General features: G+C 38.7%; 1 protein-coding gene across 2 annotated transcripts in view; it reads right to left on the minus strand.

The window, feature by feature from the left end:
* Positions 1 to 24,726, minus strand: part of LOC107798600 (uncharacterized) — a 54,733-nt gene that overhangs the window by 28,851 nt on the left and 1,156 nt on the right. For both annotated transcript variants that reach the window (XM_075226628.1, XM_016621615.2), the window contains exons 2-7: positions 23,570 to 24,296; positions 16,244 to 22,224; positions 13,680 to 15,169; positions 11,839 to 12,102; positions 5,268 to 5,488; positions 3,676 to 3,947 (exon numbers count right to left, since the gene is read on the minus strand). In XM_075226628.1, the coding sequence (XP_075082729.1) occupies positions 3,676 to 3,947; positions 5,268 to 5,488; positions 11,839 to 12,102; positions 13,680 to 15,169; positions 16,244 to 22,224; positions 23,570 to 24,296 (8,955 nt within the window). The remainder of the gene's footprint in view (positions 1 to 3,675; positions 3,948 to 5,267; positions 5,489 to 11,838; positions 12,103 to 13,679; positions 15,170 to 16,243; positions 22,225 to 23,569; positions 24,297 to 24,726) is intronic.

Genomic DNA, 24,726 nt, shown 5'->3' on the forward strand with positions numbered 1-24,726 from the left:
TTATATCCATGGTTGTTGTTCGCTATTGGCCTCTTTTTTAGTTGGACATTAAGCATGTTTTTTTCCACGGTGACCTTGAGGATGAAGTTTATATAGATCAACCGCCTGGTTTTATTGCTCAGGGGAAGTCTACTGGCATTGTATGTCAGTTGCGCCAGTCACTCTATGGTCTAAAACAATCTCCTCGAGCATGGTTTGGTAAGTTTAGCACAGTTGTTCAGGAGTTTGGCATGAATGATAGTGAAGCTAATCATTTTGTGATTTATCCGTATTCTGCTCAAAATTTGTGTATTTATTTGGTGGTTTATGTTGACGAAATAGTTATTACCAGAAATAATCAGGATGGTATCACTAGTTCGAAGCATCTCCTTCAACACTTCCAAACTAAGGATCTGGACAGATAGAAGTATTTTCTAGGTATTGAGGTCACTTAGTCTAGCTCAGGTATTGTTATTTCAGAGCGGAAGTATGCCTTAGACATTCTTGAGGAGACAGAAATGACGGATCATAGACCCATTGACACTCTTATGGATCTGAATGTTAAACTTCTGTAAGGACGGGGGAGGCTCTTAGCGATCCTACAAGATATAGGCGGCGACTCGTTGGTAAGTTGAATTAACTCACCGTGACTAGACCTGACATTTTCTTTCCTGTGAGCGTTGTAAGTCAGTTTATGAATTTTCCCTGTGATAATCATTGGGATGCAGTTGTCCAAATTCTTCGATAATAAAATCAATCCCAGACAAAGGACTATTGTTCGAGGATCGAGGTCATGAGCAGATCGTGTGATACACGGATGCTGATTTCGCAGGATCACTTTTTTATAGACGGTCTATGCCCGGATATTACTGGGTGAACTCTCCGGGAGTCGTTGCGGCTTTGGGTATTGTAGGCGGATTAGAGTGGAGGAGGTTGAGAGGGCTGTGTAAGATGAGCAGGGACAAAGCGACCAGGCCGGATAAAATTCCGGTGGAGTTTTGGAAGAGTGCGGGTAAGGTGGGCTTGGAGTGGCTCACTAGGCTATTTAATGTCATTTTTAGAACAAAGAAGATGCCCGAGGAGTGGAGGTGGAGCACGATGGTTCCTTTACACAAGAACAAGGGTGATATCCAAAATTGCAATAACTATCGGCGTATCAAGCTGCTTAGCCATACTATGAAAGTCTGGGAGAGGGTGGTGGAGCTAAGGGTGAGGAGGAGTATGTCTATTTCCGAGAATCAATTCGGGTTTATGTCGGGGCGCTCGACTACAGAGGTCATTCACCTTGTTAGGAGTTTGATGGAGCAGTATAGGGAGAGGAAGATGGACGTGCATATGGTGTTCATCGACTTAGAAAAGGCGTACGATAAAGTCCCGAGGGAGGTTTTGTAGAGATGTTTGGAGGCTAGAGGTGTACATGTTGCCTACATTAGGGTGATTAAGGACATGTATGATGGAGCAAAAACCCGAGTGAGGAATGGTGGGAGGGGACTCGGACCATTTTCCGGTCATGATGGGGTTGCACCAGGGGTCGACACTCAGCCTTTTTTTGTTTGCCCTGGCGATGGACGTTCTGACGCACCACATCTAAGGGGAGGTGTCGTGGTGCATATTATTTGCAGATGATATTGTATTGATTGATGAGACGCGAGGCGGTGTGAACGCGAGGTTAGAGGCATGGAGGCAGACCCTGGAGTCTAAAGGTTTCAAGCTGAGCAAGACCAAGACAGAATACTTGAAGTGTAAGTTCAGTGGTGAGACTCAGAGAGGGGAATGGGAGATGAGGCTAGACTCGCAAGTCATCCCTACGAGAGGAAGTTTTAAATACCTTGGGTCTATTAATCAGGGGGATGGGGATAGGGGTGTTCAAAACCGAACCGAAACTGAAAACCGAAAACCGAACCGTAAAAGTGGCTTGATGGCTTATTGGTAACGGGTTATCGATTTAACGAATGGGGAACGGATTAAAATTTTATTATTAACGGCTTATCGGTTTGGGGGCGGATTATTCAATTTTCTTATCGGATAAACCGTTATATATATATATATATATAATAAAAAAAATTATCCATATGTGTATTAAATAATAAAAATCCCTTCGGCATTTGCACTTACCCGGTACTAGACCAGTAATCAGTATTACACTTACTCTATTAGAATATAGAAACCCTAACATCTAAAATTCCTAATTTCCCTCAGATCTCATAAGCAACAACAACCCACTGCCCAGCCCTCTCGAGTCTCGCCTCTCCCTCTCGCGGTCTCGCGTCGCTTCTCATAATCTCAACACAATTCTCAGAACCAGATCTCAGAACCCCAGTTACGGGCTTACGGCCATAGCCAGAGCAGCAGATGGTAAATTTCTTTCTTCTCCTTTTCGAATCTTTACTTGATGGTCGAATCTTTAATTCTGCTATTGATAAAATAGACCAAATCTATGTCAAAAATGTGGGGAAAGGCACTGTTAAGTTCTGCTGAATATGTCTTCTTACAGTGTTTTTGACAAGGCAAAGGCACTGTTAAGTGTCTTACATAATTGTCTTTTTCTTAAGATTCTAACATAATCGTGGGATAGCATTTCTGACACTGGTGTTCTTGGTTCATCTATAAGTCCTTCTAGTTAATCTTGGTTTCTGTAAATTCGATTTAGCAATAATGAAAGATACTCTGCTGGTCATTAGCATATTGTTGACTTAAGGCAAAATACCAATAGCCTCAGAGAGTTTCTTCTTTATTATTTCCTCCACTAGTTGCATAATTATAATGAGGAATTCTTTACTGCACTGTAATCATTAGTCCTTCTAGCAGCAGGAAATGGAAATATGTAGGTCTAGGTTTGGTGTCTTGGAAGAGCAAAAAATAGAATGTGGTTGCTCGCTCTAGTGCAGAAGCAGAATATCGAGCAATGGCTATAGCAACATGTGAGCTAGTTTGGACAAAACAGTTACTCAAGGAATTGAAATTTGGTGAAATCAATCAGATGGAACTGGTGTGTGATAATCAAGCAAATCATGTGTTAGATTGTCACTATGTCAGAGAAAATATACTCTCCGGAGATATTGTTAATAAGTTTGTGAAATTCAAATGATCAGAATGCAGATATTTTCACCAAGTCTCTTACTGGTCCTCGTATTAGTTACATTTGTAACAAGCTCGGCACATACATATGAGATGGCTTAAAGGGGGTTGTTAGATAGTTTATGTATATATTAGTACGCTGAGTCCCACATTGGAATAGGAATAGTATGGATTTGTAGAGTGTACATATAAATAGGCTCCTTGTATTATAGTAAATGAAGCATATCAATAATATATATTTTCCCGTACTATTTCTCACAAAGCCCAAAAATAATAATAAAAAGAAACTACTGTTAGAGACAGACAATCACACAGTTAAACACATTACATTCTAGTTTGTCCAAACCTCCCTCATTGCCAGTCCCAAACAATGTCTTATTCCCTTAAAGCCCTACCATATTGGATTTTTTATATATAAGTCTAATTCCCTTCAAGCCATACCCTATTGTATTTTTTATAAATACACTTCTGATGCTAACTTATACCTTTTTACTTTTTCCAAAAAAACAGTACTACTTTCTATGACCACCAGGTGTGTCAAAAGAGGACCATTCACCTTGGGGTGTAGGGAAAATAAAATTGCTCACTGTACATAGTTCAATTCATCTAGCAATATACCTGTCAAGTGCCATGTTTCTTGTTTGTCCTGAACCCAGACTAAGCACAACAAGCCAACGGTCAACTACTTTAGTTCCTTGTTTCCAAAAATTCACATCTATGACTTGTAGCTTGATTGCAGAATTTGAGCTACTGAATAGACTAGATAGCTGGAACTTTTTCCACTTCTTCTCCGAGAAAGGGTTTCGACTAACTGAATACAACGGATCAATGTCAACAGAATAATCCAAGGATGGTTGAGGGCTTCCTTGCTCCCATATTGACAATGAAACCTGAAAAATATTGTTTCATGAAAAGAACAATGTTATGGAGATCAGATCAACAAAGAAATATGCAACAGCAATTCCAAATTGACAATGAAATCTGAAAATGTTGTTTCACATACTGAACAAAGTTATGGAGATGAGATCAACAAAGGATATGTGAAAATTAATTCAAAATATTAAGCAAAAGCTTGTGCGAAATAAATCAAAGGATAATTAGCCATCCTTAAGGATAAGTAGAATTAAAACGTATCCACTCAATTTTAGCCAGCCTAAAAAGAATGAAGTTTATGGGAGATTGGCCAGGACCATGGAGTTTAAATGTAAACAATTAAGAGATCTAGGCTCAATTTTTCAGGAGAATGACACAATAGACGAAGATCTATCATGTGGAATTGAATAAGAAAGCTGAAATAGAGGAGTGCTACTGTAGCAGTATGCAATAGGGCCCTACCTAGCAAGATGAAAGGAAAGATATACAGGAAAATGGTGAGACCAGCAAATTTTTAATGGGAATGAAAATTGGGTCTTTAAGGCTCAGCATATCCACAAGATGAATGTTGTAAAAATGCGGATTTAGATGGATGCGAACTCATACAAGATAACACAAGATTAGAAATGATAGAAGGTTGCCCGAGACAATATTATCATGCCTATGTAGACCTCCAAATACATTAGTCTGTAGTTGTAATACCATGAAAACTTATTGTGTTAACAAAGATAAATCTAAGACCACATGACGAAGTTTTCTCAAAAGACCTACAGCTTTTAGATTCCATGTGGATTTTGACGAAGGACATAGCACAATGGAAGCAATATCCATATAGACAATGCCTAACAAGTTGAAATTAAGGTTTAGTTGTCATTTAAATACTTACATTGGGCAGTGTTTGACATGAGTTTTTTTAGTTTAGTTAGAGATTCTATGTCAGTATATGGTTAAATGCGAAATTTAGAAAATCCCTAGTTTTGCGTAACCTTTAATTTGTCCTAAAAACAAGTTAATTTGTTCAGGAAATAAATGGTCCCAAATGGACAGAATAGGTATGAGAATTCACATAAACCCAACTAGTTTGAAATTGAGGCATAATTATAGTAGTTGTTTTTGGAGAATTGGTTTTAAAATGCACAAACATTTATTTACAGTTATTTACTTTTAGCCATGATAAATAACTCATCACGCAAGATGATCTATAACTGGGTACTTCATAAAAAAATCTATATTTGGGTAACCCCTCTACCTTAACAGGTAAAAGATAATAAACTAAGGTACCACTTAAAAAAGTTATAGGTATTAACACATCCAACTTGAAAATAGAGAAGCATTACCTGCAAAACTGACTTCAAAAACAAGATCGTTGCAGAAGCATTATTTAAGAATTTATCAAGTATCATTGAAATCTTCTTCAGGCCAAATTCAACTCCATCTTTCATGAACTCTGGTGAAAAAGGCATGCGTATGACAGTAGAATTGGACAATGACCATGGTACATTTTGATCAATCAACAAGGGACTGAATTGATCACGGAATCGCTCTGTCAAATTTGTCCCTGCACCAAGCCAAGAAAATAATCCTGTTCATCAATGCCTAACAATGTTGGATGTAATACTTGAAACCCTCAGAAAGTCTTATAGAGCACATGTTAAACAGAGATGAGCTTGGTTGATCGAGCTGAACCATAAGTTCTGGACAGTGAAAGGAAATACGAAAACACAATTTCTGAATATTTAGCTAGGAACACATCAGCAGCTATACCCCGTTTGGACAATATTTGGTTGAAATTAAAACAACTGAGCATTTGAACTTGAAGTTGGAAAAAAGTATTTGGAAGCTAGTTTGTGTTTTGGATATGAATTTCGCTTGGAGAAAAAGTTGGAGTAGACTGTTAATCATTTCACTTGAAATACTCCTCAAACAAGTTTATCAACTTCAAATTCTCTATTTCAAGTTGAAGTTGAAAAGATGGACAAAATAATAAAATAACATTGATTCAATATTTGCATATAATATTTGGTTTGAAGTTCCAAAAAAGGTCTGTGTAGATGGGATTTGGAGACATCTCCCAACACAATTCACTTTATTGATTCCAGGGTAATGAACACGTTTTAGATCAGTTATGATTTTTGTTCTCTGGTCTGACCTCATAACATGTTGATACCAATCCCAAACGTGATTTTACCCATTGCATTAATTTATTATTCTTTAGTTACATGTAATCAATTTTACCATCCATATTAACACACATAAAGCCCACGGAGAAGGGTGTGGAGCCTCGCTTTACATGCTGCTCCCCCTGCCAGTGTGTTGGCGTCGATGAAGGTTTAAAGCCTCTTTCCTTCAACACCGAAAAGCTAGTAATTTTATGTGTCTTCTTGAGCGAGTGAAGTGCTTCACGGATGTGGAGCACGAACGCATAAAACTTTTTGCTTTTCCTTTCCCTCCCTCGCTTACAGTTACTTCCAATTCCAACCAATTTCTAGTTAATGCACCAATAAGAACCCGACAATCCCCCGTATGGAGCCACCGTCGTTTCGTCTGGCATGTACTCTCTAGTCACCACTCCTCCGAGTACGACAAAGTGAAAGGAGACAAGACTCACCTCTGGTAGGGTGAAGAAGCTTCAGCTTCGGTAGATTGCATGATGGCTTCTTCTGTTCTATTTCGAGTTGTAAGGAGTCTTGGTCTCGAGTCAAGCTGGGAAAGAGACGGATTTCGAATTAGAGTAAGGGCACGCTAAGACATTCCTTTTCGTGCTTTCGATCTGCTTACTTTGCTCCCGAGTAAAATCAGGCCTATCCAAACGCCCAATAGTCCCCCTCTAGTTCTTTCTCCAATTTCACTTTCCATTGTGACAATATCATCAAGAGGGCCAACAATAGAATTAGGTGAAATCACTTCTTCCTCCTTATTGCTCTCCCCCTAAAGAGGTGATGAGGTAATACTGAAATATGGCTTAGATTCTCGAAAGGTAACATCCATGCTAACAAAAGATCTCCTAGAGGGAGGATGATAACATTTGTATCCTTTCTGTGTCGGAGAATACCCAATGATAACACACTTTATAGCTCTAGGATCAAGTTTTCCATAATTCCTAGTGTGGACAAAGCAAACACACCCAAACACCTTTGGAGGAACAGTATATTCATTCTTACCCTTTAAAGCTTCTAAAGGACTTTGAAAATTGAGGGTTTTAAGTAGCATTTTGTTGATAAGATAGGCAGCCACTAGAATAGCATCACCCTAGTAAGGTTTTGGTAGATGCGTGGTGATCATAAGAGATCTTGCTACTTCTAACAAATGCCTATTTTTTCTTTCAACGACCCTATTTTCTGCACCTCAAACCAGTAAAATCGCCCATTGAAAGTAATCACAAGTTACAAACAGGAGTTGGATAGCCAGTTGATAAGGAGATATCAAAGGTTGGTTGGAAGACTCATTTATCTCTCCCACACTAGAGCAGACATAGCCTATTCAGTCAGCTTGGTGAGTAAGTTCATGCATGATCCCCGAGATCCTCATATGCAAGTTGTCTTTCACATTTTGCGGTATCTGAAGTCTCCTTCTAGGCAAAGGTCTGGTTTTCTCCTAACATGGTCACCTTCAGGAAGAAGCCTATACATATGCGGATTAGGCTGGATCTTTAGATGATAAAAGATCTACATCCGGTTACTGTACACTCGTAGGAGGGAATTTGGTCACTTGAAAAAGCAAGAAGTAAAGTGTAGTTGCTAGATCTAGTGAGGAAGCAGAATATAGAGCTATGGCTCAGGGTGTCTGTGAACTTCTTTAGTTACTAAAATTACTAGAGGAATTGAGACTGTCTCAAGAGCAGAAATTTTTCTTATATTGTGACAACAAGGCTGCCATCAGCATAGCTCATAATCCGGTCCAGCATGACCGAACAAAGCATGTTGAAATTGATCGACACTTCATCAAAGAAAAAGTTACGAGTGGTGGCTTGAGCTTGTTTCATGTGTCATCAGAAAAGCAGCTAGCTGATATGTTTACCAAGGGTCTCAACAAACGGACTTTTCATACACTAGTTTGCAAGTTGGCCATGTGTGACATCTTTGCACCAACTTGGGGGGAGTGTTGATTGGCTTACTTATTAGGAAAGATTTAATTCTGAGTGAGATTTGATATTATTCTGACTGATTGTAATTGATTGTAATTTATTTCCCTTCCTAAAATAGTCATAGGACCTAGTGTATAAATATCTTTGCTTAGGGATGTAAGAAATATACAGAACTACAAGAAGCTTTTTCTTCTTCTCAAAATCTACACTTTTATTTGTTAGTGCCATCACCAAAGCTCTAAACTGTAAAATCGAGTTCTTCCCTGATCATTGTATTTTTCAAGATCTTCAAATGGGGAAAAGGATTGGCTATGGTAGATTGCGTGATGATTTGTATATATTAGATAGAAATCAAAACTCTGGTCAAGCCTCTTTTGGGAAAAGTAAGGATGTCAAGCAAGAAATAATATAGCGGCGTAGACGGTTAGGACGTCCATCATTCTTTATTCTGAAGAAGTTATATCTCGATTTGTTTTCAATGACTCAATTTGAATCTTTATTCTGTGATATGTGTGAATATGCCAAGCACACTAGAAACTCTTATCCTGTGAGTGATAATATAAGCACAACTCCGTTTATAACTATTCATTCTGATGTATGGTGTCCTACCAAAACTTTTTCTTCGTCTGGTAGTCGATGGTTTGTTACTTTCATTGATTGATGCACTAGGATGACTTGAGTATATTTGTTAAAAGCCAAAAGTGAAGTTTTCTCTTGTTTTCAATCATTTCATAAAATGATCTGTACTCATTGGATGCCAAAATAAAAATTTTGAGAACTGACAATGTGGATAAAAGATTTGGTGCTTATTTGGAGTCCAATAGAATAGTCCATCAGACTAGTTGTCCTTACACTAGCGCACAAAATGGGGTTGCTAAAAGAAAAAAAAGGCATTTGTTAGAAGTGGCAAGATCTCTTATGTTCACCATGCACCTACCAAAACCTTACTGGGGGAGTGCTATTTAGTGGCTGCCTATCTTATCAACAAAATGCCACTTAAAACCCTCAATTTTCAAAGTCCTCTAGAAGCTTTAAAGGGTAGGAATAAATATATAATATTCCTCCAAAGGTGTTTGGGTGTGTTTGCTTTGTCCACACTAGGAATTCTGGAAACTTAATCCTAGAGCTATAAAGTTGTTTTCATTGGGTATTCTCCGATACAGAAAGGTTACAAATGTTATCATCCTCCCTCTAGGAGATCTTTTGTTAGCATGGATGGTACCTTTCGAGAATCTGAGCCCTATTTCAGTATTATCTCATCACGTCTTCAGGGGGAGAGCAGTAAGGAGGAAGAGATGATTCTACCTAGTTCCATTGCTGGACCTCTTGATATCATTGTCACAAGGGAAAGTAAAATTGGAGAAAGAATTAAGAAGGCGACTATTGGACGTTTGGATAGACCTGATTTGAAAGCTTACTCAAAGAGAAATAGAGCAGAAGAAGCCATCATGCAATCTAGCGAAGCTGAACCTTCTTCTATTGGAGAGTTATCTACATTTCCTAATGAGTTAGATGTGCCTATTGCTCATAGAAAAGGAGTCAGATCTTGCACCACCAAACACCCTTTATCTAATTTTTTCTCCTATAATTCATTCTCTCCCTCTTATAGAGCCTTTGCCTTGTCTATTTCTTCTATATCTATTCCCCAAAATTGGAGGGAAGCTTTTGCAGATTCTAAATGGAAGTAAGTTATGATTGAAGAAATGAAGGCCTTGTCAAAAAATGAGACTTGGGAACTTGTCACGTGACCACCAGACAAGAAGTTGGTTGGCTGCAAATGGGTCTTCACTGTGAAGCACGAAGCTGATAGCTCGATTGAAAGATTCAAAGCAAGATTGGTGGCTAAGAGATTTACTCAGACTTATGGAGTGGATTAGAAAGAGACATTTGCTCTTGTGTCTAAGATGAACACTATTAGAATTCTTTTCTCTTGTGCAGCTAATTTTGATTGGGACTTGCAACAGTTTAATGTGAAGAATGCATTTCTTCACAGAGACTTAGAAGAAGAGGTGTATATGGTAATTCCTCCTGGATTTGATACTGCACAAAGTCAAGGAAAGGTATGCAGATTAAAGAAAGCCTTGTAAGGACTAAAGCAATCCCCTAGAGCTTGGTTTGACAGATTCTACAAAACAATGATCTCCTTCGGTTACCAACAAAGCAATGTTGATCACACCCTCTTCATAAGACATCAAACGGGTAAACTCAATCTTCTCATAGTTTATGTTGATGACATAGTAATGATAGGTAATGACAAAGAGGAGATGGCCCGATTGAAGAAGTTGTTAGCACATGAATTTGAGATCAAGGATCTAGAAAAGTTGCAGTACTTCTTGGGAATTGAGGTTGCTAGATCAAAAAGAGGAATCTTTATTTCTCAAATGAAGTATATTCTGGATCTCTTGAAGAAAACGAGTATGACATGTTGCATACCCGCAGAATCTCCCATTGAAAACAATCACAATTACAAAGCAGAGTTGGAGAGTCAGTTGATAAGGAGAGATATCAGAGGTTGGTTGGAAGACTCATTTGGTTGGAAGACTCATTTATCTCTCCCACACTAGACCAGACATACCCTATTCAATTAGCCTGGTGAGTCAGTTTATGCATGATCCCCGCATCCTCATATGCAAGTTGTCTTTCACATTTTGCGGTATCTGAAGTCTGCTCCAAGGAAAGGTCTACTTTTCTCCAAACATATGATCACCTCCAAATAGAAGCTTTTACAAATGCGGATTGGGCTGGATCTCTGGATGACAGAAGATCTACATCCGGTTACTGTACGCTCGTAGGAGGAAACTTGGTTACTTGGAGAAGCAAGAAGCAAAATGTAGTAGCTAGATAAGTGCGGAGGCAGAATATAGAGTTATGGCCCAGGGTGTTTGCTAACTGCTTTGGCTACAAAAGCTACTAGACGAATTGAGACTATCTGAAAAATGAAAACTTTCCTTGTACTGTGACAATAAAGCTTCCATCAGTATAGCTCATAATCAAATCCAGCATGACCGAACAAAGTATGTGGAAATTGATCGTCATCAAAAAAAAAAATTACAACTGATGTCTTGAGTTTGTTTCATGTGCCATCCAAAAACAGCTAGTTGATGTGTTTACCAAAGGTCTCAACAAGCAAACTTTCCACACATTGAATTGCAAGTTGGGCAAGTGCGACATATTTGCACCAACTTAAGGAGGAGTGTTAATTAACATGATTTCAGGAGATTTGATTATATTTAGGAGATTGTTGATTAGCATAATTTTAGGAGATTTGATTATACTTAGGAGATTTGATTTTATTTGATTCGATTTGATAGCTGGATTGATTGTATAGATTTATTTTATTTCCTTAATTAGTATTAGGAGCTTTGTATAAAGTCTCTTGCTCATGGGAAGTAAACACACACAAAAGTACAAGAAGCTTCTCAAATTCTACAATGTGTGCAAAATGCAATTTAGAACTAACTTTTGTATGAGATCATAACAAACCATGGAATGGGAAAAACGCACAACTAGTTGCCTAATATAACAAGTAATTTGCAGTGGCAGGTCATGTCATCGTCATACTAAACTTATCTTAATGTTACATATTTACATATTAATATACTACAATGAAATTTTCTGTTTCTACGTGGTAACTTCGAATACAAATTTTGATTAATAATCATATAGAAAATCATTTTAGATTGCTAAAATTAGCATTTCCAAATCGGTACTGCATTGTATCTGTGACAACCAAATCTGTTTACATCTCTCTAGCATAATTAGCATGAGGCACAGGAGTATATAAGTATGATTAAACACTTAAGCAACAACAATGCAGTATGTACCTCTTAGAGAGAACATTTTTGCAGCTGGTGCGCGATGTGAAGGCATTGCAAGAGCTAAACCTCGAGGATCAAACATGTACAAGAATCCATCTGAAACAACTGACACAAAATCACTTATCGAAAAACAACTAATCAACCCCAGCCCATAATTCATGGTATCACCACGCAGACTCCAAGGTGGAAGAAATTGCAGTCCAGCTACTTCATCTCTACTTAAGTTTGCCCCTTCAAGGATGACAACTAGTGCAGGCCCTTGAAAGTCACCTGCAAAATAAGAGGCTTCTGAATGAAGACGAGCTTCTACAGTGCCTAAAATCCAGACTACGTACTATCAGGAAACACAGATCATAGGAGGGGAGGTGGCACAAAAGTTATTCCTCAATCCTCAGAAAATCTCTAGAGGCAACTGTACATATTACAAAGTGCTTTAGTCGTCCTTTAAGATGTGGGTTATTAGTTATGTTCTTACTTTGTGTAGGTAATTATTTGTTTTTGGGATAAAATTGTTTTACTTTTAAGCAGTCGCATTATGGAGAAAACTTAGGAATCCTAGTTTGTCTAGGATAATAGGTATCAAAGTATTTCCCTTACCTAAAAATGGAGATGGATACAACTTACCATTCATTCATCTCAGTGTGTAAGAAGTAGACTACTGACTACCTGGAGGCCACAGAATGAGGGACCAAGATGACATTAAAAGCTGTTTTTTTAGAATACAGTAGAAGTGATGGTACAGTTTTTTTTTGAGAATGGTAACAAGTTTATGATGTACTCTAGTAGTCCTGAAACGCCGGTTTTTAGGATTTGGGCTATTTGTTAGGTTCTTATTTAGTTCAGATCAATTTTTCATTATATGAAATGTAGTTGTTTTTCAGTTATTTTACTGTATTTCTTTCTTTTTTTAAGCGGCCTTTTTGATGGAAAACAGTTAGGAATCCTAGTTTGTTTGAGGATAATAGGTCCAAGAAAATTTTTCTCCTTATAAATGATTCGAGAAACAACTTTTTAGTCATTCATCCTCTTATCTTGGATTGGCACTTCTGAGATTTACAATGGAACTTGGGTTTGCTTTGCTTTGTAGCAGTCTTCTATAGGCTTTTCATTTGTTTCCCTCAGATATACTAAGACTTGTATATGAACTGAATGCATTAAAAAAAATACCGCGCTTCCTCCTGCATCACCACATTAATGTAGGAAAGAATAATTAGAAAAAGCAATTAGAATAACTATGTCAAGGGAGCACAGCTCAACTGTAAAGCAGAGTACAGGAAAAAATTAGAACATTTAAGCTTGTAAAATATTTAAAATGCAAATTAGGTTAACATTCAAGCTCAACTCTGGATTTCTGCCAACATTATATTAATTAGATTGAAAAGAAGCCTCATTGATGAAAAACAGAAGTAAAAGCAAGTTAATGGAATGCAGGCACAAAACCTCCCCAGTAAAGAAGAGTAAAAGAAGACAGAAGAAATAGCAATTGAAAGATGCTATGCTTATAGCGCATGCTAATTGCATAAAAATGTCACCATGAAAATCCCAACACATCCATTTCTTTAAGACCAAAAACCTAAAAAGTCACCTCATTATTCATATTTTTGATCGTTAACCTCGCTATTCATATTATTGTGTACTGAGATGCATAAACCACCTACCTCTAAATGAGAAGGTATACCTTAAGTTATCCGATAAAAATATTAATCTTTAAAACTTCAGAGCAGAAAATAAGCAAGACCATACAGCAACTGAAGGTGCTTTCAAGCTCGATAACACGCAAAAGTCACATGTTTCTGCCCTTAAAAATGTCGGAGAAATAACCAATAAGTAGGTTTAGAACTATGTACCTAGATTATGCTGCAGAAGGGACTGACACCGATGTTCCCTTCTGTCAAAAATCAGATGAAGCTTTTTTGCTTTGCAGCAATCTGCCAACTCAAGTAGGTCATACAAAAGAAAATCAGTCTTTCCATACAACTCTAGAAGTTCACATATTTTTGTGTAATCCATGCACGGTAAGTCTTTTGTCATTTCTTCACTGACTAATGACACACTTCGAAGCGATTGAATACCCAATCTGTCAGCAAGATTCTGGCTGAGAGACGGATGAACTAGACGTTTTCCACCAACAGTGCTGCTCTCCATCCAAGGAGCATCGTTATAAACAAGATTCCCAGCACTCATAAGAGCTCCAGACGAATCAGGAAGTAATAAAGGAGTACTGGAAGCCTCAAACATTAAGCTATCCATGTTGCAATCTGTAATTGCTTCTAGCACATGATTGACAAAAATCAGCTGATCAGCAGTAAGGGGGAACCCTTTCACATCATTTTGCAACCTTTGTAAAACATTGAAGTAATCAAAAACATCAAAGCTGAGTCTAACACCTAACTCCAGAAGCAAATCTCTGAAATCCGTTAACTCAGATGGTACAACATACAAGTAGGGGCTGTATTTCACAGGTGAATCAAAAGCAAGTACATCAGGAGAAACAAAATCATCTCCTATCCAAACCCACCGAGCACCATCTAAGGTAGACTTGAGAACCTTGAAGTCGTCAGTACCAATAGATTCTTGCAACTGTGAATAAATTAAGAGCACCTGCTTCTGCAAAACTGAATCAAAATTATGTGCTGCATCTGAGTCATCATTTACTTCCACATAGAATTTAGATAGTCCAAGCAATTGTTCAGACAGAATCTTTATACTTGGGCTATCCATCCAACCAAGTTTACGTTGCAGATGCTCTGAACATTCACCATCCAGGATATGCATCTTAGATGAAACCATCCACATCTGCGACTTGGGCCGAACATTACTTGGCATCGCAATTTTTCCTCCTGAGGCTAACCACGGCAATCCTCTAATAGGCGGATCTATAAGTACAGGACACCAACTTATGGATCTCAATGCTGACCAAAATTCTTCTCCAGACATATCATCGATCCAGTTGCTGAGAAATGAAATAAATCCTGAGAGGTCCTCCAAGAGGTTGTCAGTAACATCAACAGCTCCTTCATTGCAAACACTAAGACATAACCCCTGAGAAGATTCATGACCAACACTGGGTTCCCCTTCCTGTGATGAGAGCTTTGCTGCAACTGAGTCCAACAAGTAACGCAACCTGCTACCATACTTCACTGCGTCTAACTCTTCGGAATTATGTAACAATGACACAGATGTGGCACAATCTAGCAAACCAGTAAAGCTTAAAGACTGCCGAAGCCCAAGGTTAACCAAAATCTCAAGACACTCAGGAGTAGAGAACTTTTCAGATGGAAAAAAGGCACCTCCATACAACAACATTTTCAGTTCTGGTATACGAGGATCATAAAGCCTACAGAAACATTACAAATTCCACAATCATATACTCCCTCCTTTCCACTTTGTTTGGCACTATTTCCTTATTAGTCCATTTAAAAAGATAATGAGAAGCATTTCTAGTCACACAAATGCTATGCCATGTTTAAAACCACAAGTTTTAAAAGTTTTATAGCCACACAAATATTATCAGATATTTAAGACTACAAGTTTCAAAAGTCCTCCTTTCTTTCTTAAATTTTGTGCCAAGTCAAACTACGACAAATAAAATGAAACGGAAGGAGTATGTAAGAACATACCCCCCGTGTTAAACACACACATATATATATATACACACATGAGAATGTATTGTATGTAGATCACATAGATACACCATACTTAATGGTGTACGTTAAAACTTCTAAGCAAAGGTAGAATAGCAGAAAGAGTTTGAGCATTTGATGGATTTTATAATCCGACAGCACGGGTACCAAGTTGCTAACTCATCAAAATATTCTTTCCAAATAAATTGCAGTGAAGACTCCCTGCTAGTAACAGATTTTATGTGTTAGATTTACTCGACTACACTAAAATATCAGTTACAGTGAGTATGTTGATTATGTAACACAATTTTCAGTCCAGCCACTTTTTTAGGAAAAGATTCAGCATGATGATTTTTGGTGTTGATATTTAAATGAAAAACTGCTGTAGCAAAACCAAAAACGACCAAGAATGTACCACTAATTTTATATTAAGTATACCTTTAATACTACAATAGATTGTCACTTCTCATAAGAAGATGACTCCTCGTCCAATTTTTATTTTTTATTTTTTTTTTTGTGAAACATGATCTACAACCTACCCCTAGGAAATAATGCTGCTTTTACATAGTATTACTTTCTGCATCATTTTCTGACTATTCTCAGAGAAAACAAACCAATGATTTTACCTTTTATATTGTTTTACAATTGATAGCATTATACTTGTGCCTAACAACTTCTAAGGAGACCTAATTTGACTGAGAGAAACAAGAAACTATTTGAGATCATCAAGGATTAAGTCACTCACGCACGACCATAAGAAAGTTGAGTGGATGGATAAATACACACACCTGATAGGCTCTCTCCAGGAACCATCACGAGTTAAAACAAAAGTCGCTTTGGAGATTGCTTCTTTGAAGGAGTTGTCCTCTTCCATCAAATATCTGATATCTTGTAAAATGGCTGAGAGTAATCCATCTTGAGAAACAAACTCAGGCATGTGAGTGATTACATAATGTTTGAAGAAGTCCGCCTTTGTAGGTTCTGCAACTTCTAAGTATTTATTCAAGATAATCCTTTCCTTATCTGATTCAATTCTCAAGAAATCATCATTCAATAGATCTTCATGTACACCATTTGGTTTTAACCATTTAGTTAACCTACTCAAAGATACCATTTTTCTGCTCTTGAAAGACTCAAACATAGGAATCTCTTTGATGATAACCATATGAGTGCCATTCATTGAATCTTCACAGAACCACTTCAACTGGAGAATGTAGCTCCTAAGTTCATGCATTTCTCCCTCCAATGCATTAGTAAAGAGCCCCTCGATCTTTTCTATTTTCACAGCTGCAGCCAATATTGCATTTAATATACCACTTGCAGTCGGAGGCTGGACATAACATATTAACTGAGGATGGTCTATTGGGAGGTCACGCCTCAATATCAGGCATCCAACGCGCAGCAAAAGTGATGACATATTCTCACTCCAGCCACCATCTTTGATCACATTGGAATTTTCCACTAGCTGCAGGAGACGATTGTTTAGAACAGGCAAAATAGGCCACTTCGAAAACAAAGAGAGATCATCACAACAAGACTTGAGATAGCTCCACAGCAGTCTCATCCAATCCAAATCAGGATGTCCTTGACAACAAGGGACCCAATTCACCTGTTTCGCCAGCTGCCAGTCTGCTGGGAGTAATTGCACGAAAAGCCTCTCAAGCAAAGGGCAAGTCAAGAAAGTAATGTTAAAATCTTCACTTTGGGCTACTTCACTTAACTTGTCATAGAGAAAAGCAGAGATCCCAGAGTCTACAAGTTGGTGGGGAAGAGAATCCTTAAGAAGACCATATCCATCGCCGTCAGCAATATAAATTTGATCACTCTCCCCCCTCTTCTGAAATTTTGTGAACAAACCATTGGAAAGAGGTATCAGGGGTAAGCCAAAGAAAGTGCTAGATTGAACTGGAGTTCTTAGGTCAAGCAAGCAGTATTCTAAGGTTAACATCACAGCATTTCTATCTCTAAATTCACGATTCCTCCTAATTAAAAGAGTGCGGAGTAGTTGAGGTGTAAGAAAATGCAGTCCGGGGCATATCTCCTTAAATTTTTCCACAAGAGCCTCGGGAATGGTCGCCACAGGCAAACCAGCATCTGATAATGCATCCACAAGTTCCCTTGCCTTGTCAAAAGTGAAATCTGGAAAAATTGCTTGCTTCGTTGAGATCCATTGTCCACCTCTGGCTTTTGTATACAACACTCTAAGACCAGAACCAGAGATGAAATTATAGAGTTGCCGCACCACTGACACCCATGGTTCATATCCCATCTTGGTTGGCCAAAAGGAAAAGAATGAATCACATGGGCCAATTTCTGAAGCAACTTTCTCAAGCATATAACCATAAGCCGGAGCAACGACATCTTCAAGTAGGTACATATTCCACTCAGAGCGCTTCTTCCCACCCCCAGCCATGTCATTGCCAAACCATATATCTCTTCGGTTGGATGATAACTCAAAATATGCATTGACATGCACAGGAAGCCCAGTAATGACTGGCAGTGGCAAAAAACAGAAGGCACGACCCTCAAAATTCTCTATAGCACCAGTTGATGCCACTGGGAAGTCTAGCAATTTAGGAGTAATGAGATCAGATTCATCAAAATCACCATCCAAATCTCTTTCAGTTTTCTTTGTGTGTAAACAAGTAGCAACACATGCCCAAGGAATAGTGTTATGGTACTTATCAAGGTTGGCATGACTATTCTTACCTCGAATAAAGCCTAAGCACTCACTAGTTAACCACAAATGTGCACGACCATCAGAAGTGCTCTTCTCGGACACCACAATCTTATGACACTTCCATGGCAAGTCTATATTCACAGACTTACATAATTGGCTGAGGAACTGAGCTTTATTAATTTTGTCATGCCGCTTCCCATACATAAGACTGAAAACCTGATGATTTGGATCACTTTCATCCTCAGAATCACCTACATCTTGCTTGTCAACACAATGTAGCAGTTGCATTTCACTATTAGCACCTTCTTTCACAAAAATCGATATACTTTTCACGTTCCGCAGGAAAAGCAATGTCTCAGAGACAACCTCCGAAAAGGAATGAAATAGTGCTAGGACATCATCAGCTGTGTACCCTTCTTTCTTTATTTGGCTTCTAGAAGCAACACTTGCACTCCGAAGAGGAAAACGGAAGAGGGTTCCAGGGAAAGAATGTTGCAGATCACACCCGAAATGCAGAAATGGAGAAAATTGGTCAGGAAATTGTTCTAATATTCTTCTGCCCGCAAATTTGATCCGCAGGCCAGGATGTGAAGGAGATATCCCGGGTAAATTGCAGGCATGTGGGTCAAACATGACAATATTTTCTCCCGAAACAAAAGTTGGTATATCTGTGAAGTGATAAACACAATTAAAGCCCAGCCCGAATCTTCCAATGGCAAATGGTTTCTCTAGTTTAGTTTCTTGACCTATACGAGAGATTGCATACAAATCTTGGGGAGTAAAAACAGAGTCATTGAAACAGTACAAAGCAGGTCCCTGCCAATCCGCCATTTCAGGAGAGAGAACGGATGAAGTCCCATATTGAGTTTTATCCAATAAAAAAGTCACCTTTGAAGCATTAGCATCCTCGGCATTTTGTACCAGCTCAAACAGAGTCCCAGGTCCATCTGCATACATTTCAAGTATATGTTTAAGCCTGGTTGTTAATGCTTCATGCTGCCCAAATGCTTCAGCAGCACCAGACAAGCTCAGGTTCATGGAATCAGCACTTTCTGCAAGCAATATCATTCGAAGAGAGCGTACTCCTAGTTTCTCAGCAACATCATTAGAAATGTTTCCATGCACAAATCTATGGACAGTTTGACTTGCATTAAAAGCCATTGTAGATGAACTACCAAACGAGGAACTAGGATCTTCTGAATCAAGCAACCAGGGAGCGTCATTGTATACCAAATCTGTAGCAGAAAGTAATCTACATGACACATCAGGCAGGTAGATCTTAACTGGATCTTCGGAAAACTGAACTTCAGAAAGATGTTGTGCAATTAATATAGCAGCCCTGATTTCCTGAGTATGCAAGGGAACGGAACCTTTCCTTACCGCCATTCGACTTAATATATTAGCATAATCATTAGGACACAAGAACTCTCGGATGCCCAGCTCCAGGAATAGTTCTTTGAAAACTGCCAAATCCACAGGTATAACACGCATATAAGGAGCCAAATGAAGAGGGCCATTGAGGACAACCTCATCAGAGGTCGCAAATCCATCTCCAACCCAAATCCACCGACTTCCCTCTAAAACAGCCTTGACAATGTCAATTTCATCTGAAGCAAGCATGCTCATCAATATAGAATATATCCTTGGCATTGCTAAGGCCAATTCCTTCCTTAGCACTGGATCAGTAACAACCTCACTATTTTTCCCAAGCTCAAGAAGCTGTGCAGCAATTACACTTCCTCCAGGTGGAGAAGACCAACCTAGTTGACTAGATAAAGCTGAAGAAGAGCATTCTCCATCCAGCATGCGCATGCTTGCAGAGACAAGCCACAAGTCAGAGTATAATCTCACAAGTTTAGGAGGAGCAACCATGGACGAGACAGCAGGCCATGGTAAAGACCGATACGGAGAAGAAACAAGAACCGGGCACCAGCATATCAACCGAAGATCACTCCAGAACTTTTCTAAGTCAGATTTAACATAACGAGGTTTAAAAGCGTTTGTGGCTCTTGAGAACATTCTATTAATGCTTCCTTGATCATCCTTGGTTGGATCAGATAGCCACTTCAATGCATTCACTTCCAAATATGAAAGAAGCACTTTACCTCTAGAATGAGCAATTTGTGGATCGGTATGCATCAATTTTTCCACCCTTCGAGCACTTTGTATCACTGTCTCATTGGACACGGTTGTCCTGAGACCCAAACCTTGTAAAATGTCTAGAATACCAGATTCCTGGAAAGCACCATAAGGAAAACTATCACAATCTTCTAATAAAGCATATAATTCCTCATTTCTTGGATCATACAACACCGAAGGACTTCTCATGGAGCCATTAGACGTAGGGATAAAGTCCAAGTTCCTCAGATTTTCTTTAAAATGTGCATCCTCAACACAAAGATGAGGCAGCTCTCTCAAAATGATAACCATGATGTTGTCACGAACATCAGGATCCAGCAAATTGACCCTATCTAAGACGTGCTTCTTGTAGAAGTCTGCCTTCCTCATACGTTCAATACCGAGATATCTATTTAGCACCTGTTCTTCGGTATTTGAAGAACTACTAATGAACTCAGCAGAAAGGAGAGATGCAGAACACTCCAGGGGCGGCAAGTATTTTTGAGGGTTTACTAAATCAGAGAACTGAAAACTTTCAGAGCACTCTCCACCATAAACTCGATAAACAGGCAACCTCTTGCAATTGTGTAAGTCGGAAACATCCATACAATTGCAAATATACCACCTTGGATCCAGAAGAAATCCACGAAGCTCATCTCTGTCTTCCACTTCCAGATGTTGAAGAGATTCTTGTGTTCTCTCACTTGAAGAGACAACATCAAAGATAGACTTCAGAACACCGCCACCATCAGCATCACAGACATAACCAGATAAGTCTGGATACTGAATATCATGACTGTGATCTAGTATCTTGCATCCTATCTTAATCAGAACATGTTGCATTTTATCAGACAAGCTTTCTGCATTCAGCAATTTTAAGTTCCTAGATGGTCTATACAAATGCCCCGAAGCTGATGGTAAGATAGGCCAATCACCAAAGAGACTTAACTCTGCACATCGATCTCTAAGATAACGCCAGAAGAGCACAAACCATGACAAAGTTGGATGGTTAGAACAAGACCCAGGGTCCCACAGAACTTTAGTTTTATACTTCCATTCAGCAGGGAAAATTTTGGGTAATAATTGAAGGAGATCAGTAACACTAAAAAAACTAAGGTTTGCACCAGATGCCTTTGCAACAGCCATCAGTCTGTCCAACAAATTGCAAGGGATTCTCCTGTCGATTACTCTACCAGAAAGGTTATTAAGAAGTGTGTATTCCAAATCGTTGCATATAAAATAAGAGATTCCCTTTGTCGGTTCAGACAATAAACCAAAGTCCCCATTTGCTAAAGGAAGTAAAGGCAAACCAAATGCATGTATGCCAACATCTGTATCAAGGAGGTCCTCAAGGCAATACTCTAACAGCATAAGCCTGTTAGATCTGTCAATCTCAATTGCAGATTTTCTTTCCCTAAGATAATGGCGTACTGAATCCGGTGTAACTACTTTCCATTTAATAGAAGTAACACAAGTCACAAACATATTAAACAATCTATTTGGCAAACGAACAACAGGCATGCCTAGCTGGACGAGTGCCTGCTCAAGCTCTTTGCTTCTTGACAACTCGCTATCATGAAGAAAAGCTTCTCTTGCTGAAACCCAGTTTCCACCGTTGACGTTTGAATATAAAACAGGGTACTCAATGATGTTCCGGTAGATGTGCTCAACTAAAACATTCCATGGCTCTTCAAATGAACCAGTGGGCCATAAGGAATAGTAAGTCTCAGTAGGACCAAGCATCTGTTGCACGCCCAGTAGTAATTGAGCATAACTAGGAGCTACAACATCTTCTAAGAGAAGCCTGTTCCAAAGAGAACGAATTCTTCCAGATCTGTCCATATCAGCTCCATACCAAATGCCTCGACGATTCGAGGAAACCTCAAAGAATCCATTAATATGTGCACTTAATCCAGTTTTGACAGGTAAAGGCAAGAAACAGAAAGCCCGGCCTTGCTTAAGAACATCATCCTACAAAATGAAAAATAAACGACGACAGAGAGCTTAGATGAGTAGGCACTTAAACTAACAAATAGAGAGGCCCTGAGCCAGTGAGCATAAACCTTGCAATCAAATAATTCTCAATGGAGGGAATCGAAAGGAAGCACAGAAGTCTACAGTCTCCCTAAATTCTAAAGCCAACGCTTGAATTTCAAGTAATACATGTTACAGTAAACTAATACTCAACAAGTATACCGGAGTCCTAAAATACGGTTATATAAAATAAGCCAACAGGTCAAATAAAAGCACAGCTAACTCCTAATATACTTAAATCTATAAGTTGGTTTATCAACGTGATTCCCATCCTCAATCGATTAGATGGAATAACTTCTCGTTCTACCTTAGAAGCAGACAAGACAATACATCTTGAACACCAACTAGGACTAAAGGCGCACCAACAAGCACTGATTCCTAGTACTATAGTAGCACCAACAGTTTAGGTTACAAGCTCAATGTTAAGCACACAGAGGCAATCAGTAGGATCAAGAACCCGCAGGATACCAGAACATGAGCAATATATGACACTTTAATTATAGAAAGAAAAACAGTACATTCGGGAAATCATCGTTCATTTCCGTTCTTTTCATTTTTTTTTGTTTATTAGCCAGCAGGGGAGAGGAATAGGAGAGATATTTCCAGAGAGGAGGTTATCGTCACTCGGAATTTTGAGGATAGACTACCTATTGTATTGTCCAACCAGAAGATTAACAAAGGTCTGGTCGGAGGACTGGCAGAGGTAAAAAGACATTTTACTAAGTACTTTCTCTACTTCATTTTAAATGACATAGTTAATTTTTAACTTTATCCCAAACTGTTTCGTGCCTCTACTTCATTATAAATGGCACACTGCCCTTTTAATGTGACGCAAATTGTTCTATGAACTTCACAAAATAAGATAAATAAAAGGATGCACACCAAAGGTGGAATACAAGTACTACAATCCCATCCAACACCCAAGGGTATGGCCTAATGATCAATGAAGTAGGTTGAGAACTATGAGGTCTCGGATCCAATTCTAGCAAACACAAAAACTCTAGATGATTTCTTCCCGTCTGTCCAAGCCTTGGTGGACAGAGTCAGCCGGTACATGAGCTGGTGGTAGGTAGCAAGTATTTATGGAATTAGCAAAGGTCCGTATAAGCTGGCCCAGACACCATGGTTATCAAAAAAAGAAAAAAGAGCACTACAATCTCATCCTTGATCATCTCGTTATAATTCAATGATATCCTCCTTATCTGCGAAGCTTGACTTCACCTGTTTACTTGATTGATTGAGTTGTAACCCATCAAATAACTGGATGCAGAAGCTACATTACCTTAGATGAATTATCTGATATGCAAGCAGCAACCGATGCCCAAGGCAGAAGGTGAATATCAAAGTCTTTTGAAGCTTTCGCCGCAAAAGCACCTATTCTGCTCGATGGTGAAGACAATCTTTGTACTATATAAAACGTATCAGTTCTCTTCTGAGGATGACTGGCATTAACTGCCTCACTCAAGAACTCCAATGAGAAGGTATCCACGGAGGAGTCATTTGAATCAGGCAATTTCGATAGTCTCAGAAGTGCCTGACGATGCCAAATGGTATCACCGCTGACTGTGTTCACAGAGCAGGAATATGTCTTCTGTGGCTCGGCCATACCAACATCCCATTCATACATCTCTATTGATAAAACATTTTTAAGAAAAAGTAGTGAGAAAACTCCTTCCTCGTAAAGTTGTACTAACATTGAAGAGATGTCATCTTCCAAGTAGCCTTGCTTGGAGAGCTTACTACTAGCAGCCTGATCTGCGCTCCTCAAAGGGAAACGGAATAAAGTTCCATGGAAAGGACTTTTCATGTCACAACCAAAAGCACAATATGGAAAAAACTGATCTTTGTACAGTGAGATGGCTGAAGAACTAACATACTCAATTCGTTTTCCAGGATTTGATGCTGAGACATTTGGAAGGTAAACACCCTGGGGATCAAATAGTACAACATACTTTCCACTTACAAAGGAAGGCAAATCAGTTAAATGGTACACCGAGTTGAAGCCAACCCTGGAAGAAAACACACCAATTCAAAGAGATAAGTTGATTGCATTTGTGAGAAACTTAAACAAGATTGAGGAAGAAAAGGGTACAATTTCCCCTCAACCTCTTTGCTGTTTCCTTTTTAAGGAAAAGGTGTAAAAAAAATTTGTGTTTTAAATTTACAACAAGTTTCCATTCTGAATTAATATGATAGCAATTTAGATAAAAGAACGGGAAAAACTCTTCTTCAGAATTAATAACACCTATAGCAGGAATCCTCAATTATAAAAAAAGTAGCATTGTTTGGTTTCAAAATGTTCTTTTGAAGAAAAATAAACACTTCTATAATATAGCAGTTGATATGTTCGCACCTTCTACAGAGAATTACAACTTACAACTCCTTTATTGGGACATAACTACTACTTAAAATTTCATGTTGCAGCCACTTTCTGACCAA

This window comes from Nicotiana tabacum, chromosome 12 (assembly GCF_000715075.1).
Source record: "Nicotiana tabacum cultivar K326 chromosome 12, ASM71507v2, whole genome shotgun sequence".
Lineage (NCBI taxonomy): Eukaryota > Viridiplantae > Streptophyta > Magnoliopsida > Solanales > Solanaceae > Nicotiana > Nicotiana tabacum.